Genomic DNA, 21937 nt, shown 5'->3' with positions numbered 1-21937 from the left:
ATAAACCAAATATCAAACCAATTGTTAACCCAACACAGGTATGCAAATAAGGAAAGATTAAAAGAAGTAAAAGGAACTCGGCAAACACAATCCCCGCCTGTTTACCAAAAACATCACCTCTAGCATTTCTTGTATTAGAGGCAGTGCCTGCCTGGTGACATTAGTTAAAGGGCTGCGGTATCCTGACCGTGCAAAGGTAGCATAATCACTTGTTCCCTAAATAGGGACTTGTACGAATGGCCACAGGAGGGCTTTACCATCTCTTACTTCTAATCCGTGAAATTGACCTTCCCGTGAAGAGGTGGGAATATAACAATAAGATGAGAAGACCCTTATGGAGCTTTAATTAACTGGCTCAAAGAGACCTCATCAATCAACCGACAGGGACAACAGACCTCTACATGAGTAATATTTATTTTGCGTCATGAGTATTACATGAATAAATTAATGAGACATTCCTTTATAGAATCAACCAGTTATGTTACAAGGAAAGTGGGATCATAAGACCACAAAGCACACAGAGATATATGGTCAGACATAACATTTTGCTGAATACTAATTTCTGATAGCTCAAAGAAGAAATCCTATCAGACAGAATTTATTGCTGAACAAGTTCTAAGACATAATTCAGCCCACTTACTTTACAGTAAGGAAATAGGAAGAGTTGTGGCTCAGTCCAGGATTCCTTATTCCCAGTCCAATGTTCTACTTTAAACCCAAGTTCTTCACAAACTTAGCATTCTTAACACACATATTGCTATATACATTACTAGCATCTTCAGAGAGGGTTTTGTGTTTTTTTATTTTTTAATTTTTTTTTGGCTGTATGATATTTGACCACTGACAAGTGAATTTCTGTATGTTTATCCTTTTCCAGAAATCAACACATACTTTTCCCTGCCATTAAGATAATCTAATTGATTTTTTAATTATATACAACATTACTACTTTCCAGAGGTATAATATTAAATGAAACTTCATCCTGGATTAAAAAGCAAGCAAGCAAGCAAGAAATGAAACAAGTGGCTGAAACATTTACAACAGTCTTGTGTCTACTGCTATATTTTACCCTATTATATTACAAAATACCTTATATTACTGATGGAATACTTAAAGAATTATCAGAGTTACCAATGGGTAGATACTACTGCGCAAGTAATGGTTGACTCACAAATGTCAAATATGGAGGCTAATTTACATTACAAACTACCATATTCTACTTTGCTGTAGAAGAACACAGGTCCACCATTTTCTGAAATAGTAATCCAGGACATCAAACTCAGTATTATGAAACAAAGCTTTGAAGTTAAATATGGTGAGTATAATCTTTTGGGCACTCAAGTTAGATTGGGTGCTCTAGTTAGATTGGGTGATTGTTACAAAATTTTTAAATAAAAACTGTAATTATTGGGCATACTGATTAAAGACCTTTTAGAGATAATATTTAGAGATCTGGGAACAAAACAGAAAAGTATACTTATGGCAGTATCCTACCTCTTCTACCAATGTCTGTTGGAAAATTGCACGAATGGAGAGACAACACTGATGGAAATTCTTTATTAGTTGAGGGTGGATAGAGCCACTTAGCTGTGCCACTTCTTCATGGGTAGGAGTAATAAAGATCCCTTGCACAGTTTCTAAGGCAACATAGTGGAAAAGTGTGTTCTCAGGACCAGATGTCAATCTTGAAAAGAACAAAAGAAAGAAAAAAATATTTAAGTAAGCTTAAAAATATTCCTTCATTTTGAATGTTTATAGACTCCTAAGTTTTTATCTACAATATATATATTATTGTATATATTATATTATTAGGAGTGTATTTATATATATATAATATTAGGAGTGTAATTAGGACAGGGAAAACTAGTACAAATATTTAATTCCCATTTCCTCCTTAACTAAAGTAGAGCTAGGGTTATTATCAATTTGTTAATGCAGGCAAATACTACATGGTATGTGAGGATAAACATCAATTGCAAACCACTTAATTATTCCTTTGCTAAACAACCCAAATTGGCTAAACCCTTCTTTTTCCATGGTTGGTAATAAATAACTCAGCCCCTGTCTGGCCCAGATACCTACAAGTCATAAATAAGGTATCAGTCCAGAGTGGACCACATACAAGAACACCTTCCAACAAAATGAACACATTTAAGTTTGTAGCATAACAGTCAGACTGATGATCCTGAAGAAAAATAAAATTATTATTAGTGACTGCAAAACTGGGTTAATAATCTAGAATACTATGACAATTACTGGTAGTATTCTACTATTCATCATCACCGTCTTCCTTCCCTTACATGTTTTATTACTATTTTCATTTCTCCATTCTTTCTTCCCCTATTTAGGTCTCAGACAAGTCAGTAGAATCTATAAATATGTATTTCTACCAGTGGTAAGAAGAGCTAAAGAATAACAATGATAGCAACAACAAAATACTAATAGTATCACATACTGAATGCCCTCTCTGTGCCTGGGGTGGGAGGGGGGCTTTAAAATACCTTAGTCTTAATTCTCACAATGATCTTGTGAGATATTAAATAGTATTACTCCCCTCATTTTAACCACGAGGAAATCAGTGTTCAGAGATCTCAGATTAACTTGCCTGAGGTCACACAGCTAAGTGGCTGAGCTAAGCTAACTCTGAAGCTTACTCCACTATCCCTTACTTTTTCCTTTCTACTGATGACTTCTGACGGGCAATCTTTAAACATATGGACAGCAATTCTCCATTTGCATTTCAAACACTCAAGCTGCCCCCATTCTAATTCTGATGTCTATTTTTAAAACATTCTCTCAGTTGATTTTTTTTCCAGCCATAAGCACAGAGGCAGAGAAAAGGCATGTAACATCTCTTAGCCTGGATACTGCCTTTGATCATCCATGCTAGTTAAAATCCTGTTAAACTCTTAATTAGGAGGCATGATCAGAATAATTTCTCCTTCTTATTGGTGATTTATGGCTTTGGTTCTTTTTTCAGACCAGGGATAGACCGGAAAGGAGATCATCTGCAAATTTTTCTCATACTTTTCTAGAAGGTGGCTGGCTCATTAACAACTCAACTGGTGGCTGATCTTTTTCAATTAGTAACTCAAATAATCAAGAAGAGAGGAATTTTGATTATTCAAAAAGGAAAATAAATTAAAACATACATTTTATTTTAGAGGTCTTCAAAATTAAGAAAAGGTACAGAACAGAAACAATTCTTTAAAAAGAGAAATTAATAAGATTCCTTTTTAGGGAGGTTTAGAATTAACATTTTTGTTGTATTTTTTAACTTTCTCTCTCAAAAAAAAAAAAAATCCACAACACAGTGAGGAAATTTAGCTCTTGAAAATCATAAACTCATTCAGAGTATATTAACTCAGTGGATACACTGCAAGTTTAAAAATCATCAAACAGTTGCCCAATGGGAAGACAAAATATTTGTGAAAGCATAGATTAAGTCATTTATTATTGAGAAAGGTCACTCCTGCAGCAGAAAATGGATTCATGGTAGGCTGGGAGTTGGGAGACTGTTGCAGTAAAACAGGTAAAACAATGGGAGTCTGATCTACAGTAGGAACAATAGGGGTTGAATGGATTAAATAATTATTAGAATGTAGAGTATAGGACTTGGTTATTAAATGAACTGTTTTGTGTATATTATTTTTAATATGGTATATATTTTTATTTTACAAAAGTGTACACACAGAAATTAGGACAATCTACACTGGCTTATTTCATACTTTTAAAATTAACTACATAGTATGAACACTTTTCATGTCAATAAAGAAAATAAATATGCATCTGTAGCATCTTTAAAAAAATTTTTTTTAATGTTTCATTTTTTTATTATTATTATTTTTTTAATATTTATTTATTTTTGAGAGACAGAGTGAGACAAAGTGAGACTGGGGGAGGGGCAGAGAGAGAGGGAGACACAGGATTGGAAACAGGCTCCAGGCTCTGAGCTGTCAGCACAGAGCCTGACACGGGGCTTGAACCCACAGACTGTGAGATCATGACCTGAGCCAAAGTCAGACGCTCAACCGACTGAGCCACCCAGGCGCCCCTCATTTTTTTATTTTGAGAGAGAGAGAGAGCACGAGTGGGAGAGGAGCAAGGGGAGAGGGAGAGAGAGAATCCCAAGCAGACTCCATGCTCAGCACAGAGCCCCAGGCAGGGCTCGATCTCATGACCCGGAGATCATGACCTAAGCCAATATCAAGAGTCTGACGCTTAACCAACTGAGCCACCCAGGCACCTCTGTAGGATCTTTTTAAATAGACAGCCTATGATTTACATTGTATATGAATTTATGTTCAAGCCTGAACTTGTAAAACATTTTCTTTTACTAGAGATAAGGTAAAAATAACACACACATTCAAAAAGTAAGATGTGGGGGTAATAAAATTTCAGAGTGGTAGTTGTTAAATAGAAGACGAGCGTTTGGGAAAGTATTTCAAAGCTCTACAAAAGGTTTGATTTAGATTTGTTTAAAAAACATTTTTAGCTATTAAAAAACTAACCATAGTTTTTGAAGGCATTAAATTTAACACATTAGATTCCCATTACATTATTTTATGCAGACAAGTTACCTTGTTTTTGCTCTAACGTCAGGAAAAAAAAGCCGTTTTTGACAACTCTGTGACATATATATTTGAACTTATTATAAAATGTTTTGGGGTGCCTGGGTGGTTCAGTTGATTAAGCGTCCAACTCTTGATTTCGGCTCAGGTCATTATCTCATGGTTTGTGAGTTTGAGCCCTACGTCCAGCTCTATGTTGACTGTGTAGAGCCTGCTTGGGATTCTCTTTCTCCCCCTCTCTTTCTGTCTCTCCCTCTCTCTCTCTCTCTCTCAAAGATAAATCAATAAACATAAAAAATAAATAAACATTAACAAAAAAATAAACATTCATAATCTTTAAAAAGATGTTTCATGATTAAGAAAGTAATAGTGCTGAACTTTTTTTGTGTGATTTATGTGTCTGTTTATTCAAATAGAAGTGTGCAATGGAGTTTGTTATACTAACTGATCCCACACATGACATCATAATTAAACATCAGGCAAAGCTCAGACAGCTCGTCACCACATAATAGTTGCACAAGAAGTGAATACGTAACATTTTACATTTTAATAATTACAGAGTTTAATAATTATAGATATTTTATGTTCTAATAATTATAGACATGCTCTTCTCACTCCATTCCTTTTACTTCAGAATTCCTACTTAATGTAAGTTTGAGGTTTCATTTCTTTCCTAAAATGGGTGTTATAGGCTCAGTTCCTACCCCCGGACTCAGAGGGAGATGCAGCAAGGAAGTTTACTAGGGAGAACTCTGGGGAACAACACTTGTGGGAGGAAGTCCCACAAGTGTGGGAGGAAGCAGGATTGAGCAGAGGGAAAAGCTGAACCACACTGCGGTTGAAACAAAATCTCAGCAGATACCACTTGGAACTATGAGATTGGATGGCCTTTTAGAGTTGTCTCGAATTTAGGCCAAGTCTTTGTATTCAACTTATCTATTAGTCCTTAGATGTGGGCTATTTCTAAGGAGAAATTGTCATCTTGGCTGAGTCAATAAACTTCCAAGCAGAACAAGAGACTCAGCTGTGAATAGTTAGCAGCCATTATCCCTAAACACTGGAAGGAGTACCCTGGGCTATGGAATATCTGTGCAGCAGACTGCAGCATCCACCAAAGTCTAAAAACAGTAAATACTATAATAAAAAAATTAGACATACAAAAGGGAGGTTACCTGTGGAAAAGAGATAAGAGGGGAGTTTCACATTTTGAAACATCACTCTGTTTTTTTATCTCTTATAATAGGAGTACGGGTTCCCTATTGTATAATGAAAAACATTAGTGAATTAGCATAGACATTACCTTTAATATGTAAGATATATCACAATTACATTTTTGAGTTAAATCTCTGTATGTTATGGATTTGTACTTTCTTACTGTAAAGTTTGCTCGAAGACACAATGTTTTAAAAAAAAAAAGAATACAAGGATGCTTCTTACTTCATTGTGTTATATATTTCCAGTTCTTTATCTGAAAAGTCCTTTTTCAAGTTCCCCAAATGAAATGGATTTGGAAGAGCAGACTTCCGTTTAGTGACCTGAAAAATGCAGTTAAGTAGATCAGTTTGCATCTAAGAATGGAATCAAACAGCAGAAATAGTGTAAAAACTGAAAACTTTCTAAGAGAACTATTTAGTATTTTGCAATGTTTCCTTTAAATATGTTTGAGGCTAACTTATACCTCCTGGCTTATTCTTCGCTAACAGTGACCTAGGGCCATGTCATAGAAGGATGTCATAGTTCTTCCTGAAAATCTACCAGAGCCACTATCAAGTTTTGTTACACTTTTTTTTTCATTTTTTTTTCTTTTCTTTATCTTAGAGAGAGAGAAAGAGAGTGTGAGAGGGGAAGAGGGGCAGAGGGAGAAAGAAAATCGCAAGTAGGCTCCATCCATGTTCAGTACAGAGCCCAATGTGGGGCTTGATTCCACAACCCTGGGGTCATGACTTGTGCCAAAACCAATCAAATGAGCTGCCCATGTGCCCCAAGTTTTGTTATATTTTATGTGTAAATGTGCTTGTCTCCCTCTCTAGACTTTGCACTCCTCAAAGGCAGGGGCTATGTCTTACCCATCTTTGTATTTCTTCTGTATAGCATGGCCCTTGGCACATAATAGGTGTTCAATCAAATTTGTTGAATGGCTCGATTATAGAGATTATTTAATTTCTCTTCAGAGTTATTCATGGCTTCTTAAGCCTACTACTTCTTAAACTATGTTTCCTACCAATTTCACCAACTGGGATAATGAATATATAGTACGAATGCGGGTATTTTCTAAATATATCCACTTCAGACTCCAAGACTGCTGTATTGTTTGGAATTAGAAGATGGAAGCTATGGCTATTTATGCCATGACACTCAGAATCTCATATTTTATTGGTGCCCCTTCTCAGATTCTACCTTCTTCATGTCTTGTCTGACATCACTTCCAACAATCCAAATGACAAGCAAGTTTCAAAAGTGTTCTGAAAGTAGAGCATCACTAGAATAGTAGAAGACCTCCCGGGGTGACTACTTTGATGATCATTTGGATACATTATTGTATCCAAAAACATGGAAAAAGGATAAAAATAAACAATCTGAAAAATGAACATTCTCTTTGTTTTATGATCACATGTTAAATTATTGACAATGGAGACCAGCCTTTATAGATTCAGATAAAAACAAAATAAAACAAAAAAAACCCTATAAAAACCTATAGAATAACACGTATACACACATATATTTACATAAATATATTTTTTTTAAGTTTCTGATTCTCTGTTTCTGCTGAATATTTTATTGCTTATTTACTTAAATCAGGCATCTAAAATCCCACACAACTAGGATGTTCTCTGTTAACCTTGTGAATACAGAAGAAAGATGAACAGGGAAAGCAGGAAGGATTAAAGAATTTTCCTACTTGTAAGTAGTGTCAAGCAGTTGTCCTGGATGCTACTATTTTATTACTTGATATTTCTTTCTCTTTTTGGTTCTTTCTTTCTTTTTTTTTTAATTTTTTTATTAAAAAAAAATTTTTTTTAATGTTTTATTTATTTTTGAGACAGGGAGAGGCAAAGCATGAACAGGGGAGGGTCAGAGAGAGGGAGACACAGAATCTGAAACAGGCTCCAGGCTCTGAGCTGTCAGCACAGAGCCCGACACGGGGCTCGAACCCACGGACCGCAAGATCATGACCTGAGCCGAAGTCGGCTGCTTAACCGACTGAGCCACCTAGGCGCCCCTCTCTTTTTTGGTTCTAAATCACTGGTTTGCTAACAATAACCAAAACAACCACTAGATCAAATGAAGAATGATTTGCCATTAAAAATTTTCTTGCAATTATAAAATAAGAACTGGAAAGACAGTAGCTCCCAAATGTACACGCTCAAATGAACACACACCTTAAGCAAGGCCCCACTTTCTTCTGAACCATCAGAGCCCTGAGGTTCTCTTTGTTGTTTCCGTACTGTATCTGGTGTAGAGTGGGGACTCACGTGAATACCTTCTCCACCTTCACAACCATTGTCAGATCCTCCACTGCTTTGGGAAGGACTGGGCTTACGTGTCTTTAAGGAATAGTCACCAAAAAGAATTCTTCTGCATGTTGGAGAGGTTGCTACTTTGGAAGTACCTGGAAGCTTACTGAGGATAGGTGAGGTTGTCAAACTATCTAATTTTTCATGTGATCCAGTAAGGAACCAGTCAGCACAAGACAAACAGGGGCTTGGAGAAGATGTTAGCCGTTCATTTATGCGACAATCTATTCCTTCCAGCTGGTGAAGAGTTGTTTTGACCTGATCCACATATATACAGTCTGGTCCAGGATTCCCAATAGCTTTGGATGCACAGCCTCCAGCTTCTAATAGTACACATAACATATAATGCTTCTATAAGACAAAAATATTAATAGAGATTTAGCTACATGAAAATGTTTATATGTAGTGTGCATGCATAAATTCATAAGTACGAAAAACATGGTATAATCATATGATTATTAAAAACTGCCTCAGTTTCTTAGTTATTCTCAATGCTTCCTGATCATCCTTGAAAACAAATCTCATATTGCCTTCTCTTGGTATACCATCAAAGACTACTTTCTGGTACATGGAATTCCCTAAGGTAGCTTTCAAAGAGCCACAGTGATTAGAAGTCCTTTTATCTGCAATCACATGTTTTTTCTGATTCTATATTCTTTTCATGTCTCTCTTTCCCAAGACAAACCAGAGGATAAAATCACTACAGAAATGAGAACAAAAGATCTTAAGAACCTGATAAAATCTTATTCTGGGCTTCATTAATATTTCTTCACGAGTATTAAATGGATGTAAAAGAAAAGGAATAAGGGACATATAACATTTTCTTGAATACTGGTATCTGGCACGCTCATAATTTTAAACTGTCATATTTGTTTGTGTATTTTAAGATAGTAAATGGCCAAAAAAAAAAAAGCCACTCCAAAACGCACACACAGAAACCAAAGTAAACTTACCAAGCCAACGATTAGCAAAAAATATCTTCCTTCAGGTTCCTGAAAGACTTCAGTGTTTGAGTCTGTAGAAGGTTGGAGGTGATGTTGAGGAAACACTTCTCTCCATATAACCAACTGACCAATTCTTTGTTTTGCTGCTAATGGCAGTAGGCAATAGTGGCGACAGTATACAGCAATATCAATAAGGTCATCCTTAGGCAAATGACTGCAGATCAAATAACCCTTGAATTTAACCGCAAAGAACAGAAGTCAACTATGTCATAATATATTTCTAAGAGTTTTACAGGTACTTCAGTTAGCTTAAAATATTCCAGTTTCAAATAGAATAAAGACATAGCAAAAATAAATGTTCTTTTTCTGAGGTCAATTAGAGATCAAATATTTATGATAAGTTAAGTCTACCACAGACTTTAGCACAAAGCAAGATGGCCTGAGTAGTATAAACCTGACTATTTGGCAAAGTTAGAAAAGAACTGAATTTTGAGCATGGAAAGTGGAGAAGAGAAGTTACAGTGAGGACAGACTTACTTTTCAGTACCATTCTGTACTGTCTGATTCTTTTTTAGATATGTTTTAAATCATGTTTAAAAATCTTCTTGAAGTGCCAAAACACTTAAATTCATTTGATGCTTAATTTGCTTTGCATGGAAGTCAATGAAATGTTAGAAGATTTACTAAAAAGATACATGGTTATGTCTGAGGATAAGAAAAAAAGTGCACTGCTGCAAAAAGAAACCGAGAGAGTATTGCTCTTCTCTCCTACGCACTTGGTTCCTCCATTACTGTTTCTGCTTATACATCTGCAAATGCAATGTATGTAATGAATGTAATAATATCAAAAATATTTATTGTATTTGTAAATCTGTAGGTACTGGGTTTTTTTGAAGACCTTAATTTTATGGTAACTACATTCAAAGGAAAAGAGATAAATGTATTTTTCATGTTTGTAGAAGTTTGAGAAAATTTACTTTAGGTCTCTTCATATGGCAGTTGGACACTTATAAAAATTTCAGCCTTCAACTTACCTTGTAAAATAGAGAAGATCCTAAAATTGTATACAGCCGCCTCATGTCATAGTAGTCCTCAGACTGGGGGAGCAAAACCACAGTGGATTTATATTCTTTGTTTTTCATGATTAAAAAAATCCTAGTAAAGCTATAATAATTAAAAATGGCAATTATATTCTTTAGTAACTGAACTTTTCATAGTGCCTTCTTTAGAAATGAACATACTAGGGTATTAGGGTGAAAAATAATGTGCATATATTTTTGGCTGAAAGCAATCTTATTTTTTATTCTTGTAAGATACTGTTGATTAGAGACATTTAAGAACAGAACATAAGTGGGGCGCCTGGGTGGCTCAGTCGATTAAGCATTCAGCTCTTGATTTCAGCTCAGGTCATGATCTCATGGTCCATGGATTTGAGCCCCGTGTCAGGCTCTGTGCTGACAGCTCGGAGCCTGAAGCCTACTTTGGATTCTGTGTCTCCCTTTCTCTCTGCCCCTCCCCTGCTCTCTCTCAAAAATAAATAAACATCAAAATAAATAAATACATAAAAATTAAATAAATAAGAAGTTTTTTTAAGGCAAGGAAAATAAATTTTGTTCATGTCAAAATAGAGATCCAATGCTACGTATTTCAAGATTATTACATGCCCACTTGAAAAATATTTAGAATAATGGCTGATTTACAATATATGAAATCAACATTAAGCCTAAAATCCACTAGCTTTCTTACCAGTTCAGCAAAATCTGCAGACTCTAAGTCACTCAATGCTGTGTCTAGTTCCATCTATGTGGGAAAAAAACAAAAAACAAAAAACAAAAAACCACAACCATTTAACTCGGTTATTGTTTAGTAATGGCCTCATAAAAGTGCTTAATAATTACTTGAAGAATTGAATAAGTATCTTTCTCCTTTGTGATATTTAAGAAATGTCCGAAAATAGAACATGTTGTTTTAAGCTTTGCAATTACATGGAAAAAAATTATTTAACATATTGTCATTTTTCAATTAAATCTCAATTATTACAAAATGAAATTCACTCTGTATTCAATGCAAAATAACTTATGAGGTTAAAAAATTGCTTTCTAGTTTTGAATTAGGAAATTTTTGAACCTATCAAAATTCTTACAGGAAAATAACCCATCTTAATGTACCCAATCTATTTTGAGGTTTTTTTTTTCCCCCCTCTATTGCTGTATATTTCTCAACAGTTAGATCTCTGGAAAATAAACATTCTTCCCTGTCTCTTTCCTATGTTCTATATAAAAGGACTTTTAATCTTTATTTATGGATTAAAACATGAAGAAAAGTGTTCCCCTGGAACCTGGCACAGTTTAGCTTCCCTACAGGGTTATTAGAAAAATCTTACTTAGGATTTAGCTTTTGTTTCTATGGAGATTGCCCGAACTCTTTCATGTGTTTGTTCTTCCATGAAACATTCAAAATTTAAAAACAGAATAAATTTAATCTGTAGTTTAATCTGTAATACATATATATAAATTGAAAACTATTGGCAGTTAAAGCTTGTGGCATAAATGCGATTTGTGGAAAAGAATCCTTTTTTTCCTTTTCCTTTTCTTTTTAAAGGCCAAGGCACTCTCTGCAGGACTATTTCACAAACTGTGTCTTACTGAGATGACAAAAGCTTTGGAAACATTAGTCATGCCTTTCAATACTTTTCACACTCTATGACTTATTACTCATTTGTGACCTGCATTTTTCTGTATCTAGCAAATATTTCATGTACTCCTTTTTGTGGCTTTGGTGCTCTTGTAAAAAATAATAGAAAACAAGAAAAGTACCCACTTGTTAATTCTGATCTCACAAATATTAATGCTTACAGGCTGCTATTCCTGCTACTGAACTCTGTAGGCTAACGTACAAGGTTACAATAATTGTTTCTTCACATTCCTTAAGAGAACAAAGTATCTACTCTCTTAATTATTCCAGTGTACCTTAAGAAAAATGACATTAAAAAAAAACCATCTGGGGCGCCTGGGTGGCTCAGTCGGTTGAGCGTCTGACTTCAGCTCAGGTCATGATCTCGCAGTTCATGAGTTTGAGCCCCACGTTGGGCTCTGTGCTCACAGCTCAGAGCCTGGAGCCTGTTTCAGATTCTGTGTCTCCCTCTCTCTGCCCCTTCCCCGCTCATGCTCTGTCTCTGTCTCTCAAAAATGAATAAAGGTTAAAAAAAAAAAATTAAAAAAAAAAAGAACATCTGATAAACAAACAAAAGCAAGTCACACCATATAATTATGATTTCTGAGAAGTATTACAAATTTAGAAAATGCTTAAATGAGAAAATGCTTAAGATGAGAGAGCTAATTTCTGTTTAGAAAGAAATATTTGTCTAAATTCACTGTACTGGATCACCTACTTCATCAATCAATGGCTTCAACTCTTACCCACAATCCTGAAAATACAAAAAGGCTAAAAAAGAGAGAAGATAAAAAATTACAAGGCAACTGGTTCTGATTTTTATTTACGACACCCAGGATTACCTTGATTTCCTGTGGAAGTGTGAGCCACCGAACTCCGGGGAGACTGTCTAAAAGCACTGCACTGGAAGCATCATATCGTTGTGCGTTCAAACTGGCACTGGAATGTAGTTTAGTAGGCTGAAGTGCTCTTTGAAAGAACAAGATGAAAAAATGATCCAGACGAGGAACATTCTCAACCTGGCAAAAGGCACTGAAGAAACAACAGCTGTAAGTCAGAAAAACATATGGAAATAGTGGTCATCTTTTGTATGTCCCTAGGAGAGTGGATCTTTCCCAAATACATAGGCTCTCTTCCTTCCTCCTCTCCCTTATGAAGAATTACTGCTAGGGGCGCCTGGGTGGCTCAGTCGGTTAAGCATCTGACTTCAGCTCAGGTCACAATCTCGCGGTCCATGAGTTCGAGCCCTGCGTTGGGCTCTGGGCTGATGGCTCAGAGCCTGGAGCCTGCTTCCGATTCTGTGTCTCCCTCTCTCTCTGCCCCTCCCCGTTCATGCTCTGTCTCTCTCTGTCTCAAAAATAAATAAAAACGTTAAAAAAAATTAAAAAAAAAAAAAAAGAATTACTGCTATAATGTTATTGCACCGAAAACCTACTTTCAAATGCACTGAGTAGATGGTATTATGGAAGAACCACAGGGCTAACACAAGCGGTATATCTACAACAAAATGGACTGAAGTAACCTTTTTGTAAAAAAATGTAAGTTGCTTTTACCTTATCTCTTAACCATTTAACCTCTCAATATCTTTCAGGCAAGATGGAATAATAAAGAAATTTTGAGCTTTGTAATAGAACATATTTGTCTTTGAATCTTATCATTGCTTTTACCAGGTAGTTATCTCAGGAAAAGTTCTTTGAACTTTTGTTTCCAACTCTAAAAATGGGGATAATACAATCTGACTTGCATGCAAAGTACTTAGTACTTTATTTATTTATTTATTATACTTATTACTTACTGAACACAGTAAGCACATAGTTAGCCTAAGTTATTTTTCCCCTCTTCACTAATGTAGGCAACACTACTGAAGAACCGAAAAAGAGATAGAGAGAGAGACACACACACTAAACACTTGACTTTAGTTATGTAAAAATAACAGAGCATTGCCTGCAACTATTCATTGGAATAGCCTGCTTGATAACACAATAGCTAGTATATGTACCATTAATACATCAGAATAATATTCATGGATTCATTCAACAAATTGCTTGAGTGCCAACTATGTTCTAGGCACTATTCTCATTGCTGGAGGTACCGCAGTAAAAATATCAAGACAAAAGACAAGGTCTCTGCTTCTGTGGAGCTCATGTTCTAATGGAGAAAGACAACTAATGAACAAAGAGTAAAAACATGAACTTGTACAAAGAGATATACAGAGAACAAGATCATGTGAATGGGTGATGTAACTGGTTGGTTATTTTAGATCAAAAGTTGGGGAAGAGTCTTTGAGAATGGACATTTAGCTGAGATCCCAATGTCAAGAAGATCTAGGGAGAGAAAAGAGCGCAAAAGCCCTAGTGTGGAACAAGTGTGGCCAGGGTGTCCACAGACCACCCAGAGAGGAAATGTGGTTTGAAATCTGAAATCAGAAAGATATGTAGGGCTAGATTATAATGTAAAAAGACTGCTTTAACCGCATTTGGAATTTTTTTTTTAATAAACATAGTTTATTGTCAAACTGGTTTCCATACAACACCTAGTGCTCATCCCAACAGGTGCCCTCCTAAATGCCCATCACCCAGTTTCCCCTCTCCCCCACTCCTCATCAACCCTCAGTTCGTTCTCAGTATTTAAGAGTCTCTTATGGTTTGCCTTCTTCCCTCTCTGTAACTCCCCTCCCCCCTTCCTCTCCCCCCTGGTCTTCTATTAAGTTTCTCAGGATCCACATATGAGTAAAAACATATGGCATCTGTCTTTCTCTGCCTGACTTATTTCACTTAGCATAATACTTTCCAGTTCCATCCACATTGCTACAAATGGTCAGATTTCATTCTTTCTCATTGTCAAGTAGTATTCCATTGTATATATAAACCACAACTTTTTTATCAATTCATCAGCTGATGGACATTTAGGCTCTTTCCATAATTTGGCTATTGCTGAAAGTGCTGCTATAAACATTGGGGTACAAGTGCCCCTATGCATCAGCACTCCTGTATCCCTTGGGTAAATTCCTAGCAGTGCTACTGCTGGGTCATAGGGGAGGTCTATTTTTAATTTTTTGAGGAACCTCCACACTCTTTTCCAGAGTGCAAGAGGGTTCTCGTTTCTCCACATCCTCTCCAGCATCCATAGTCTCCTGATTTGTTCATTTTAGCCACTCTGACCAGAGTGAGGTGGTATCTCAGTGTGGTTTTGATTTATATTTCCCTGATAAGGAGTGATGTTGAGCATCTTTTCATGTCCTGTTGGTCCTCTGGATGTCTTCTTTAGAAAAGTGTCTATTCGTGTTTTCTGCCCATTTCTTCACTGGATTATTTGTTTTTTGGGTGTGGAGTTTGGAGAGTTCTTTATAGATTTTGGATACTAGCCCTTTGTCTGATATGTCATTTGCAAATATCTTTTCCCATTCCATCAGTTGCCTTTTACTTTTGTTGATTGTTTCCTTTGCTGTGCAGAAGCTTTTTACCTTGAAGAGGTCCCAATAGTTCATTTTTGCATTTAATTCCCTTGCCTTTGGAGATGTGTTGAGTAAGAAATTGCTGCGGCTGAGATCAGAGAGGTTTTTTCCTGCTTTCTCCTCTAGAGTTTTGATGGTTTCCTGTCTCACATTCAGGTCCTTCATCCATTTGACTTTATTTTTGTGAATGGTGTAAGAAAGTGGTCTAGTTTCATTCTTCTGCATGTTGCTGTCCAGTTCTCCCAGCACCATTTGTTAAAGAGACTGTCTTTTTTCCATTGGATATTCTTTCCTGCTTTGTCAAAGATTAGTTGGCCCTACATTTGTGGGTCCAATTCTGGAGTCTCTATTCTATTCCATTGGTCTATGCGTTTGTTTTTGTGCCAATACCATACTGTCTTGATGATTACAGCTTTGTAGTAAAGGCTAAAGTCTGGGATGGTGATGCCTCCTGCTTTGGTTTTCTTCTTCAATATTACTTTGGCTATTTGGTGTCTTTTGTGGTTCCATACAAATTTTAGGATTGCTTGTTTCTAGCTTCGAGAAGAATGCTGGTGCAATTTTGATGGGGATTACATTGAATGTGTAGATTGCTTTGGGTAGTATTGATGTTTAAAAAAAAAATTTTTTTTAAATTCACATCCAAATTAGTTAGCATATGGTGCAACAATGATTTCAGGAGTAGATTCCTTAGTGCCCCTTACCCATTTAGCCCATCCCCCCTCCCACAACCCTCCAGTAACCCTCAGTTTGTTCTCCATATTTATGAGTCTCTTTTGTTTTGTCCCCCTCCCTATAATTATAATATAATTTTTATATTATTTTTGTTTCCCTTCCCTTATGTTCATCTGTTTTGTCTCTTAAAGTCCTCATATGAGTGAAGTTCTATGATTTTTGTCTTTCTCTGTCTAATTTCACTTAGTATAATGCCCTCCAGTTCCATCTACGTAGTTGCAAATGGCAAGGGTTCATTCTTTTTCATTGCCAAGTAATACTCCATTGTATAGATATACCACCTCTTCTTTATCCATTCATCCATCGATGGACATTTGGGCTCTTTCCATACTTTGGCTATTGTTGATAGTGTAGTATTGACATTTTAACAATATTTATTCTTCCAACCCATGAGCATGGAATGTTTTTCCATTTCTTTGTATCTTCTTCAATTTCCTTCATACGTTTTCTATAGTTTTCAGCATACAGATGTTTTACATCTTTGGTTAGGTTTATTCCTAGGTATTTTATGATTCTTGGTGCAATTGTGAATGGGATCAGCTTCTTTGTTTGTCTTTCTGTTGCTTCATTATTGGTGTATAAAAATACAACTGATTTTGTACATTAATTTAGTATCCTACAACTTTGCTGAATTCATGTATCAGTTCTAGCAGACTTTTGGTGGAGTCTATCAGGTTTTCCATATATAGTATCATGTCATCTGCAAAAAGTGAAAGGCTTGACTTCATCTTTGTCAATTATGATGCCTTTCATTTCCTTTTGTTGTCTGATGGCTGATGCTAGAACTTCCAACACTATGTTAAACAACAGCAGTGAGAGTGGACATCCTGTTGTGTTCCTGACCTCAGGAGGAAAGCTCTCAGTTTTTCCCCACTGAGGATGATATTAGCTGTGGACTTTTCATAAATGGCTTTTATGATGTTTAAGTATGTTCCTTCTATCCCGACTTTCTCGAGGGTCTTTATTAAGAAAGAATGCTGAATTTTTCAAATGTTTTTTCTGCATTGATTGACAGGATCACATGGCTCTTATCTTTTCTTTTATTAATGTGATGTATCAAATTGATTGATTTGTGAATATTGACCCAGCCCTGCAGCCCAGGAACGAATCCCACTTGATCATGGTGAATAATTCTTTTTATATGTTGTTGAATTCGATTTGCTAGTATCTTGTTGAGAATTTTTACATCCATTTTCATCAGGGATATTGGCCTGTAGTTCCAAAACTCAAACGGGAGGTACTTCCAAAACTCAAGTACTTCCAAAACTCAAATGGTAAGAAACAAAATTTTAACAGACCCATAACTAGTGAAGAAATTGAATCAGTTATCAAAAATCTCCCAACAAATAAGAGTCCAGGACCAGATGGCTTCCCTGGGGAATTCTACCAGACATTTAAAGCAGAGATAATACCTATCCTTCTCAAGTTGCTCCAAAAAATAGAAAGGGAAGGAAAACTTCCTGACTTATTCTATGAAGCCAGCATTACTTTGATTCCCAAACCAGACAGAGACCAAGAAAAAAAAGAGAACTACAGGCCAATATCCCTGGAAATTTATTAAAGTGGCAAGAATGGAGATTGTTATAGCAGTGAGAGATGGTGGTGGCTGTTCAAGGTGATAGTGAGGATGGAGAGAAATGAATGGATTTGAGATATGTTTTGGAGACAGACTGTTTAGAGTCTGCTGATAGTTTTGCTAGGAATAGTGGAGGAAATCTATCTTTAATATGGTCACAATATTAAACTTTTTTTTTTTTTTTTTTTTTTTGGAGAGAGAGCATGAGCAGGGGAGGGGTAAAGGGAGAGGAAAAGAGAGAATCTTAAGCAGGCTCCACACCCAGCACGGAGTCCAATGCAGGGCTTGATCTCATGACCATGAGATCATGACCCAAGCAGAAATCAAGAGTCAGAGATTTAACCCACTGAGCCACAAAGATGCCCCTAAACTTGTTAATACATAATCACTTTTCTGTGGCTCACAGGAACTAAACAGCTCACAACTTAAAAAAATTAACTCTTTGGACTTCTTAATCTTTTCATAATTTTTCATAATGGGCCTTTAATATCTTTCATAATTAGAAAAAACCTTATTAAAAATTACTACAAAATGACTATTAACAACATCTTGGATCCATACTGCTTCTTGGTCGTAAGAACTCAATGGATCTTCACATTCATTATCTTAGTTTGCCTTTCCAATTCTCACTAGAACAAGAAGAAACTAAAACTTGCTGCCAATTTGGTGATACTTCCAAGTAAAAGAAAGCTAAATTTCAAAATGAAATTCACAGAAATGAAGAGTCCCTCTGCTCATAACCTCGTCCATTTGGAATTTGCAGAACAACCCCAAATGATTATCTTAAGTTATGGAATTCATCTCAGGAATTTAATCTTTAATTATCTCTGTTTTTATGAAAACATAAAGCTTCAGTTAAGGTAAAACAGGGCAAGGTTTGCTCACCCAGCGTAAATTTAAGGAAGTAGTTTACAACCATATCCTTACTGTTCATTGGTTAAAAGTTTCCTTATTAGTAAAAGTTAAAAACAATGTTGGTGGCTGCCTGGCCTTTTGTAGTTCACATATTTGGAAAAGGCTCACCAGTAATTAGGTTTGAGAGGGATGTGTCTTCTAAGAGGCTTGTTGAGGAGAATTCTGTACACTACACAGTCCCAATGTCACAGAAAGTTATTTCAGGCTGCTTTGAGAACAGTGGTAACAAAGATCCATAAGAGATAAACAGGGAGCCAATACCACTGTGGTTTGGAAAGACATATAAACTGTTTTGGATCTTTATACTTATATACTCTTAAGGCTTTGAAAGCAAAGGTATCATTTTAGTTCTCTGAAGTACTGGAACTTAGAAAAAATCCCACAAACAGAAAAATCTTTTTTTCATCCATAATTTCATGTGTTCAAATCCTGAAGTTACCTCAAATTGCCTCCTTTAGATCAAGAAAGATGCATCATATTTTACTGTAATGTTAAAAAAACAAGAAGCAGGAAAATAGGCATAACATGAGCCCACACATATTTTAAAAGGGAATATATATACTGCATTCATATTGTATAGGAAACATATGACACACATGAAACTAAATATCTTTACTGTGTCATTTATATATTTTAATAGTGCTTTTTTTTTTAATTTAAAAATTGGTTTAAGAAAGAAGAATCACATTTTAGGACAGTGCATTTGACACTGGTCTTATAATGAGAGAACAACACAACTTAAAATCTTCTTACTCCTTTTTGTATTTGTTTTGAAGAAATGCCCTTATATTTGCTTCTATAGAAATATATCAAGTCAGAATATAATTATGGTTTTATCACTATTTTACTTTATTTTGCTAAACTAACATGAGACCAAAAATGAAAAAGCAATGAATAGATCAAGTGAAAAAGTGCCTAGAACTGTAAAATGAAGCCAGTAATAAAAGATGAGAAAATCAGAGAAAGAAAGAAAAAAAACAAAACAAATAACTAACTTGCCAAACAAAGAAAAGTATTAAATGCAAAAGGTGATTTGGAATCATGTGCTTAAAACTTGAGGTTCATTTTTTTAGGAGCACTGGTATCTTTATTATTTTTAGTATTATTTTTTGTTAAGTTATTTTAATTCCAGTATAGTTAACACTCTTTTATATTAATTTCAGGTATGCAATATAGTGATACGACACTTCCCTACATCACCCAGTGCTTATCACAGCAAGTGCACTCCTTAATCCCAGTCATCTATTTTACCCATCCTCCCACCTCCCTTCCCTCTGATAACCATCAGTTTGTTCTCTGTGGTTAAAAGTTTTTTTTTTTTTTTTTAAACAAACAAACAAAAAACTTGAGATTCAATTCATACTTACCTATCTAAAGAACCATACATAAATGTTAAGGTTTGGGCAACATCTTTTATCATACTCCTTAGCTGAGGGAGAGGAACTCTAAAAAGAAGAAAAATACATTTGTTCACTTATAACATAACCAAGTGATACATATCTAAAAGAAGCAGAACATCGTTCCATTTTATATGTAAGGAATGTGAAAAGTCTGTGTGTCAACTGCGAGTATGGCTGTGTAAAATGGTTCACTGAATTAGCAACTGAAGACTCTGATATCTAGACTTGGAGTTCTAGCATGGGTCAAGTAAGGACTTTTATATCACTACCTACGTGGAAATTATTTATACCTCCTTAGGGTTCAGTTTCCTCATGTATAAAATGGGGGAATAATCACTAAGCCCTTCTCAGGTTCATTTTGAGGATTAAATTAATGCATATAAAGTAGTGCGGTATCCGAGCTCAGAAAAAAATGCTAAATTCTTGACACTTTCCAGTATTACCTAGATTTCAACCGAACCTCCAACTTCTGTGACAAAAGACACCCCTAAACAAATGGGAGAAGGGAAAGAAAGTAGAGGAAAGAAATGGAATTAACTGTTTTCTTGGTAGCCTGATAAAAATTCTACAAAGTAGGTCTGATTATTGCTATTATAGCATTGGGTAAACTGAGGTCCAAGAAGTAACTTGTACAAGGACTTAAAGGGAGTAGAACCTGCCTGTGGACATCCATCTTCTTAGCTCTAAAGTTACTCTCTCTACTACCTCACAATGACTTCCTGGTTGGGTCCCCACTATTCACTGCAGTCATCACAGGAAGATGATCTCCCCTCTGAAAACACATGTTCCTGGATTATACACCTGACCTGATCTTCTGTGGGGTGGCACTTTTCTCATTTTGCTCGTAAAAGGCATAGTGGCAAAGAAGGAAATGCATAGACTGGCATTTAAGACAAATAAGAGAAAAATCCCAGGCCTGCCACTTCCATTACAAACCACATGCACAGTGTTAGAGATACAAAGACCTATTAATTGACACTGAGGAGGTGCTTGTGCATGATCTCTCATACTCTATTTCTCAGTTTGAACAAAGTAGAATAATAATTCCTATCTTTCATGGCTATGTGAAACAAGATGGGATGAGGAAAAGAATCTGGTACAGAGTAGAATAAAGGGGATCTTCAAATTCATTCTAATTTATCAAACCAAGTTCCCCAGGATAGGAATGACTAATATTTAGGGTAGACACTTTCTATCCCCATCACCCAGTAATAAAGACTGGGAAATTGGCTAGAGCATCCCCTATGCAGCACAACCTTAATTCAGAGCTCAGCTCAGCTGGGACAGCCTTTTTTTTTTTTTTTTTTTTGGCTTCAGGGTAAAACCTTGCCTGGAAACTGTCTCTATCTGCATAATTAATTTGGCTGATAGCATCAGAATGTGGCTGAGCAGCCTCTGCTCAGTTCCTTAGCAGGGCCTTCCTTTTCCCTGTGTCTGTCTACACTACCTTCAGCTTACCATTGTATTTTCTGTTTTCTTTCTTTTGCTGTTTGGGCCACTATAAAAGTCTAAGCATAATTATTTTATACTAAAGTAATTTATAACGAGTGTCCTCCAATTCTTGTAAACCCATACTTTCAAAACAACTCAGTTTTTTCATAATCTGACCCATTGACATAAGGCAGTATTCTAGCAGGGTTCATCATAGTCTCTTTTGAGTCAGAAAAATACAAATTAGCTGGTTAAGGGAATCACCATGTAGTATATGTCACAGCACCATTATCCTTCAAGTTAAACATTTTGAAACACACAGGAAATACATGGAGACAAATGAAAATGAAAACACAATGGTCAAAATCTTGGGGATGCAGCAAAGGCTGTTCTAGGAGGGAAATTTATAGCAATACAGGCCTACTTTGATAACTAAAAAAGTATCAAATAAACAACCTAACCTTACATCCTAAAGGAACTAGAAAAAGAAGAACAAAGCCCGAAGTCAATAGAAGGAAAAAAAATAAAGATTAGAACAGAAATAAATGAAATTAAAAAAAATTTTGAACCATACATTCATGACAGATCATATAACCTTTTGTCCAAAATTAGACATCTTTAAAGCACAATCATTTGGATAATTTTTCACTATAGTCTCCTTTGGAGTTCCTGTTTGTGGTATGAAAACATGTCAACAGATTGTTCACTACTCTTCCTCTCTAG

At 35.8% G+C, this 21937-nt stretch overlaps 1 protein-coding gene across 2 annotated transcripts in view; it reads right to left on the bottom strand.

Annotated features, from left to right (window-relative positions):
- INTU (inturned planar cell polarity protein) overlaps positions 1-21937 on the bottom strand; it is an 87175-nt gene that overhangs the window by 17714 nt on the left and 47524 nt on the right. For both annotated transcript variants that reach the window (XM_049631150.1, XM_049631151.1), the window contains exons 7-14: positions 19751-19828; positions 12546-12735; positions 10777-10830; positions 10065-10127; positions 9040-9261; positions 7952-8437; positions 6009-6106; positions 1495-1684 (exon numbers count right to left, since the gene is read on the bottom strand). In XM_049631150.1, coding sequence (XP_049487107.1) covers positions 1495-1684; positions 6009-6106; positions 7952-8437; positions 9040-9261; positions 10065-10127; positions 10777-10830; positions 12546-12735; positions 19751-19828 — 1381 coding nt within the window. The remainder of the gene's footprint in view (positions 1-1494; positions 1685-6008; positions 6107-7951; positions 8438-9039; positions 9262-10064; positions 10128-10776; positions 10831-12545; positions 12736-19750; positions 19829-21937) is intronic.

Source organism: Panthera uncia, chromosome B1, assembly GCF_023721935.1.
Source record: "Panthera uncia isolate 11264 chromosome B1, Puncia_PCG_1.0, whole genome shotgun sequence".
Lineage (NCBI taxonomy): Eukaryota > Metazoa > Chordata > Mammalia > Carnivora > Felidae > Panthera > Panthera uncia.
The sequence above is the reverse complement of the archived record's forward strand: the minus strand, read 5'-3'. Positions and strand labels throughout refer to the sequence as shown.